Below are 6877 nucleotides of genomic sequence, written 5' to 3'. Positions count from 1 at the left end.
ACGTAAATACAGTACGTGAATACTTACCTATGTAAATATAGTACGTAAATACCTAAGTGTATACGTGAATACGTTAGAGGTACGTTAGATATAGGCTATGTCGGCTGACGGTGAACCCTACAGCCAATTTATTGATAACGAGTGGATACCCTATTCCTACCCTATGTTAACATTATGCCTGACGACGGAGTAACATATTACATATATGTGTTTCTACAGTATAGCTAGCATTCAGCATGTTAGCCGATCTCCAGCATCAGCATGACGTGAACCAGATGGCACTTTTCCAGCTCCGTTGGCCAGACGCTCTGATACTTTTTAAATAGGTAAGTGATAAGCTATCAATGTTTGACATATGTATAATAATTTGTTATGTATTCGTTATGTATACGTCAACTACAACACCGCTGTGGAAAAGTTGGACGTATTTGGACTCTGACAAATGTTTAGCGAATTTTCATATAAGCCGGCATGTTTCTGCCATACGGAACTGTGTGACAGGGCTGTATGTCTGGCGTGTTCGGCGTGTTCGGCGTGTCGTCTGCGTCCTTCAAACGATCACAACTTACCCTTAATTTATATCAACCTATTGCTGATATTTCGTATGCGCCGGCATACGTTTCTGTCATACGGATATGTGTGACAGGGCCTTTAGCTTTAGAGGTGTTGGTAGGTGTTTGTCTTTTCACCCTGGACAGAGCCAGGTTAGCTTTTTCCCCCTGCTTCAGATTGATATTGAGATTGATATCAATATCCTCATCTCTTAAAAAGAAAGAGAATAAGCTCCTTTCACTGAATGGTAAATTATTAATTTGGCCTGCTTGGTCTTTTAATATAAAGAAAAACATTATCTATATTGTTTCACCCAATGCATGTTGGGATCGGAAAGGGCTCTAGCCCAATGGATAATCCCTGAATAAGATAAACAAGGAATTTATACTACTTCTTGATTAAATGAAAAGAGTCTGTATGCATTAGTCCAAGAAAACTGACAAGTAGACTGAGCTGACCCTTTCCCTTGACTAAGTACAACCAATTTTGACCGTTGTGAGTTTTGGTGGTGTCACCTATGGGATCAATTTACTAATTATTCCTCATTATTTCCACATAAATGAGGCACAATGAGGAGTTCACCCAGGTTGTGTTTGGACTTATTTGTCCAGTTAAGGACTTCAGTCTCTCCTGCATGTTTGATTAGTTTGGACAAGCCAGCAAGACCAGCTCCGGTGCTGCGTGCAAGCCAAGTCTCTGTCACGCTGGAAAGTTTTCTTAATTATTTTAAATGCCACATCTGATTTCACTAGCACAAAGGGTGAAAAGAAAACAATTCAACTTTGCAAAGTTAAAAAGGAACTTGCGATGTCTTTCCTATTGATCTTGATAAAATATTTGGAAGAATGCTTCTTGCCCACAGCACGGCATTAGCTGCCCATGATTTAAGTAAAAATAAATGGATGAAACTCAGAGAACTCCTAACAGCTAGAATGTTGAAAGAATAGTTTGACAATTTGGGATATACGCTTTCTTTCTGAGAGCGAAATGACAAGACCAATTTCAATTTCATGTCTGTGTGTTGAGTACTAAGCTGAAATCGCAACGTAGTTAGCCTATTAGCATTTGAGACTGGAGGCAGGGGCAAACAGCCAGCTTGGTCGTTCAAAAAATCGGCCACCAACACCTCTAAAGCCTAATAAACGTGTATCATGTGACAAAAAACACCTCTGCAGTTCTCTATCTCTGCTGCAGGCTAGATGGTCCAGGCTACATTAGCTATACCAACATAACACACTTGAATATCCAACTGAACTTGAGTTGCATTGTGGGTAATGTAGGCCCCAGGTTTTGACTTTGAGATGAAAAAATGCCTGGAATCAAAAAGACAATATCTCTGGAGTAATCTTTTAATGCAGCTTTAAACAGCTTTTAATTACAGTTTATTACAACTTGGGGGTTAGGGTTCACCCTAACCCTAACATTGTCCTCACCAAGGCCATAAGGGCAATCAGGCAATCAAACAGGTTTTAACCTCTTAAGTGCTATGTTGATTATTGCAGCTTTAAATTAACCTAAATAGCCTGTTTCCCAGAAAACCCAACTCAAAGTCATCATGGTCAATAAGTTGGACATGGTTTTGTCCCCACCAGATCTCCATCCCTCTACTGTCTGGGATCAAAGTAAGTAATTTATGTACATTGTTGGATGTTGAGAATAATGTAGGTCCAACTGTCAGTATTTTTTATTTGTTGAATCCACTTTACAGCTTCTGTGTGTCATAACTACTAATGCCGTTCATTCTGATGCTTGATAAATACATGGCCCTGACTTCTAGTTATATGGGTCTATACATCACAATAACTGAGGCCATGGTTGGGACCTAATACAGTAGGCTTGTAGTGGTGTTATAGTGTCATCTAGTGGTGTTCTGGCGTTATAGTGAAATGATGGCTGAGGAGGAAGTTGATTTCAAGATTTTACTCTGAAAAACTTCCTGTATAGACCTATGGAGGCTTGAGATGTGTGTTCTTTATGAGAGGTTAAATTATTTTTGGTCAATTAGCAGTTCTTTAAGATCAAACGTCCTTGGAAAATTGTTAACCAAATATTCAGAAGTTTAATGTCAACTGATTTTATATAGAAAATCTTATTTTACATGCAAGCATTTAATTCAGACTTTATACAACCCATAGAAAACATTTGTACAGTCGATTTTACTAAACATCTTTCATTAACTGCGGTCAGTCACACCTAATGGATTTTAAGTTGACCTCTAACACTTCATACTACCAATCTTTTAACTCATCAAACCAGGAATGCAGTCAAACTGCCTGCGTGCAATAAGCCATCCATACATAACAATATGCAAAACATTCAGACTGTGCCAGTCCAGTCTTTATTCAGGAATCCAAATATGACTACAGGGTTTTCCCAGTTTATGCCTGTCCAGTTGTTAAAATGCTGCAACACATGCTTTGCAATTCATGCAATTACACAAGGCAGACTAATGGTTTGCAAATGTAAGACGGACCAAAGCATGCCATGACTCTTTCCACTTGTTGTCCTTTGGTTTTTGTTGATCAAGGTGGATTTCTTTCAACCTGTGAAGACTAAAACCACTAAAGCCAAACACGTGTACACCATCCACACTGGAGAAGCCAAGCAAATACCTACAGTGTAGAAATTATAACAAACAAGAACTTAAACTGCAAATGCCCAATAAGAGCTTTATTAAAACACTTTTTAAACATGGGAATGCCACAAAAGCAAGTTTGAACAAAAAACAGCAGCACCACAAAAAAAACAAAGCCAAAACACAAAAAATGAGCTTCTTTGAAGCCACTTTTTAAAAATACCCCAGGTGAGTAATGGCAAGCCCAACCATACAAATAACACCTAAAAAAGGTCTTCTAATCTAAGACATTTAACCGCTTTATGCAGACTTTGTCCTGAGATGGCACAACTTCCAGAGCACTTCAGGTTATACGGTCTTCTGCTGGCCCTTCTTTCCAATCAGAGACTTGTGGATGTGAGGGATCACACCTGGGAAACAACAAGCCATTAACAGTGGTAAGGTAAAACATTACATTGGTCAATAAATCAGAACATTAGGAGGCAACACCACAAGCTAAGTCATGTCTATATATTGTAAATGTCATCTTTGTTTTAGACTGCATTACTCAAACTCTTATAAACTCAATTGTTATACATACACAGCATCAAATCAATTTTGTAGTCTATATTAAAATAAATGAGTGCCTTTAGGAGAAAACTAATTGAATTAGATGTACACACATACAACCTTTAAGAATGTATATACATTATAGAGCTTGAAGCTTAATACAATTGGTTATTTTCAATGTGGTTCAGAACAGTCTCCTTACCTCCACCAGCAATAGTGGCCTTAATAAGTGAATCCAGCTCTTCATCTCCTCTAATGGCCAGCTGTAAGTGGCGTGGAGTTATACGCTTCACCTTAAGATCTTTTGATGCATTTCCTGCCAACTCCAGAACCTGAAACAAAGCCAGGATTTAGATATTTGCACGGGCCAAAAAACGGCAGCCATCAGAGGGCTATGGTACAAGACAAACGAGATTAGTTACCTCGGCCGTGAGGTACTCAAGAATAGCTGCGCTGTACACCGCTGCAGTGGCTCCCACTCTGCCATGGCTGGTTGTTCTGGACTTGAGGTGTCTGTGGATACGACCCACTGGAAACTGCAGAGAAACAAATGGTTGACCGGCCTGACAGTTAGAGACGACCAGCTGAGTAACCTCTGCGATGTCTGGATGTTAACGTTAGCTTGTGGTAGCGTTAGCACAGCAAAGTAAATTAATGAATTTTAGTAGACAAACCTGCAGTCCTGCTCTCTGCGAGCGCGAAATAGCCTTAGTCTTGGTCTTTCCAGAGTCTTTACCTGCCTTACCACCAGCCTGGAAAACATTTAACTGTCAAGGGGTTTGCCGCGGCCAAATCGCACATTACAGTGAAATAACAATCCATAAAAAAGGCAGCCAATTTTACCGTCCTTCAGCATTCTGTAAAGTTACCCAGTCTATTGGCAATACTGATAAGGTAGCTAGCATGATAAGCTAGTAAAACAGCTAACGCTAATAGTTAGCTACTCACTGAAATGCACCTTTTAACATGTATTACCAACAAACCACTAGCATACACATGTTACCGTCATGATATTTTGCTAAGACGACATGAAATACTTACCATATTTAAAATCCACAAATAATTTCTGAAGCTGCAGCACAAATTCGGGTTTCCTACAACCGAGCATAGACTGTCGTTTGGACTACAACCCCACGCCAATAATTGTCCATACTATATAGCCAACCTTTATCCGGGTAACTACAGTGAAAGCAATGACCAATCATATTTCGTCATGTGTTCCCTGCCTTGGTGATCAGCCAATGAATGAGAAAGCCCTCACGGCTACATTTCCGTTCAAAATAATGATGGATATTGTAGTTCCGACATCTAGACAGTCTAAAAAAAAGTTACTCTACACTTTTCTTTCACAGGTAATTTATTCCTCAATTTGATTTAGAACAGGTAAAAAAACCAAGTTTTTTTATTTATTTTTATCAAATACGTAATGTCCTTAGGCTACAGAAACTTTAACTCCAAAAAGTAGCATTTTGGAAATAATTGTATACTTTTCTTGCTTTATGATATTTTCTTTGATTTAAAATGTATTTTGCCAAGCGCCCTTCTGATATGCTGTCATGCATCCGTATAGTAGTCTATTTACACTTTAGATTACACTATCGTCTACAAACTTGAAAAGCCTATTTTTACAGCCATGATCCATCCATCAATTCTACTAAACTAAAGGCCTGAATTGAAAAAGCAGGAAAGGTGTTTACATTAACAATTTCATTGATGTTAACGCTGTGCTTTCACAGTATGTTTATTGCCCTGTTGTAGTTTCTAACTGAGGCCACATGATGGCAGTGCATGCTCATGATTGTACATGCAGTCTTTGCTCATAAACCATTAACTCTACTTCATAAGTTATAGTGATATTATGTTTTGTCAAGTTTTAGATGCAGAAAATGTTATTGTTGTTACACAAATCTAGTTTAATTATGGTGATATCTCTCCTGCTCAAATAAAAAAAGTATAATGATAATAATAAAATCCTAACCTCATGATGTAAAGCCAAACAATCAAATGGAATGGTCCCTATTTCTAAGCTCTTTTGGATCCCCGAGCTGAATTTGTTTGTGAGCTCCTTTTTAAAAAATGTATTATAAGTCTCCCAGCTTTATGGAAGTGCAATGCTATATTGTTGGAGTAATCTTTTAATGCAAACTCAGCACTACCATCATCAATTTCAAATTAAAACAGTTGCACTATCACAGGATTTTATTTATTTATTATTAATTATTATTGTTAGTAAATATTATGCTGATTTACTTTTGGGAGCCATATCAAAATCTGTGGTATTTGTTTTTCATTCTATATCTGGGTCAAGGAACCCCATTATATAAGCCAATAGTTTTAACTATTATTTGAATGTGAGATTCAAAAAACAAATATAATATTAAAACATTTTCATTTACACTTTTATATACTAAAAGCCAGTTTACCTATTAATTGTATGGTAGTGGGTGATGCATAAATGACTGTGTTGTTGATTTTAGACAACATTAGTGGTTTGTGACAGTGGTTACCTTATGATGATCACATAATATAGTTTAATCTGATATCAGCAACAGTTGGAAGAGTCATGAAACCAGAGAGATTTCAGTCTCCATTTCATCCTGTTTTACTGCACTGTTAATGTGTAGCAAGCTCCAGTCAGGCAGGGTGTGTGTCAGGATGTGATAAGAAAATCTGCGTGCGTGCGTGCGTGCGTGCGTGCGTGCGTGCGTGCGTGTGTGTGTGTGTCTGGGACAACATGCACAGCTGGTAGTGGGCTGGTCACGTCTAAATCACATACCATTCATTCCCTGGCACACTCCCCTTTCAGCGGTCACTCACTCACTCTCTCCCCTGACCTCTACCTTGCTCGCTCATTCTCCTCTTCCTCTCTTCCTCAGTCACTGTCAATCACCTCCCATTCTCTCCTGCCTCTATCACTGACATTTTAACACTCTATTTCTGAAAGTTTTTCTCCATGTGTCCTCCTCTATCCCTTCATCGGTCACAGTTTTCACCCTGAGTTCCTTCACTCGTAGATTTTATTTCTTTAGGTCACTCCCTCAGTCTTCTGTGAGGTCAGAGATGACTAAGAACTTTTCACAGGACGTTGGTCATTGGTCGAAAGTTGAACTCTGGTGTCAGTAAAACAGGAAGCAAAAGTAAGACACTCACAGCAGAAATAACACCCCTACTGACATTCTCAAACTGAAATAAACTAGAAAT

The 6877-nt window shown here is 38.6% G+C and overlaps 1 protein-coding gene across 1 annotated transcript; it reads right to left on the bottom strand.

The window, feature by feature from the left end:
• Positions 1 to 3195: 3195 nt before the first annotated feature.
• Positions 3196 to 4850, bottom strand: LOC115023869 (histone H2A.Z). The gene is made up of 5 exons (XM_029455188.1): positions 4718 to 4850; positions 4351 to 4428; positions 4099 to 4212; positions 3879 to 4008; positions 3196 to 3537 (listed from the first exon to the last, which is right to left on the bottom strand). The coding sequence occupies exons 1-5, from the start codon at positions 4718 to 4720 to the stop codon at positions 3476 to 3478; spliced, it is 387 nt and encodes a 128-aa protein (XP_029311048.1). The 5' UTR covers positions 4721 to 4850; the 3' UTR covers positions 3196 to 3475.
• Positions 4851 to 6877: the final 2027 nt, after the last annotated feature.

The sequence above is a fragment of the Cottoperca gobio genome, chromosome 18 (assembly GCF_900634415.1).
Source record: "Cottoperca gobio chromosome 18, fCotGob3.1, whole genome shotgun sequence".
Classification (NCBI taxonomy): Eukaryota; Metazoa; Chordata; class Actinopteri; order Perciformes; family Bovichtidae; genus Cottoperca; species Cottoperca gobio.
The sequence above is the reverse complement of the archived record's forward strand: the minus strand, read 5'-3'. Positions and strand labels throughout refer to the sequence as shown.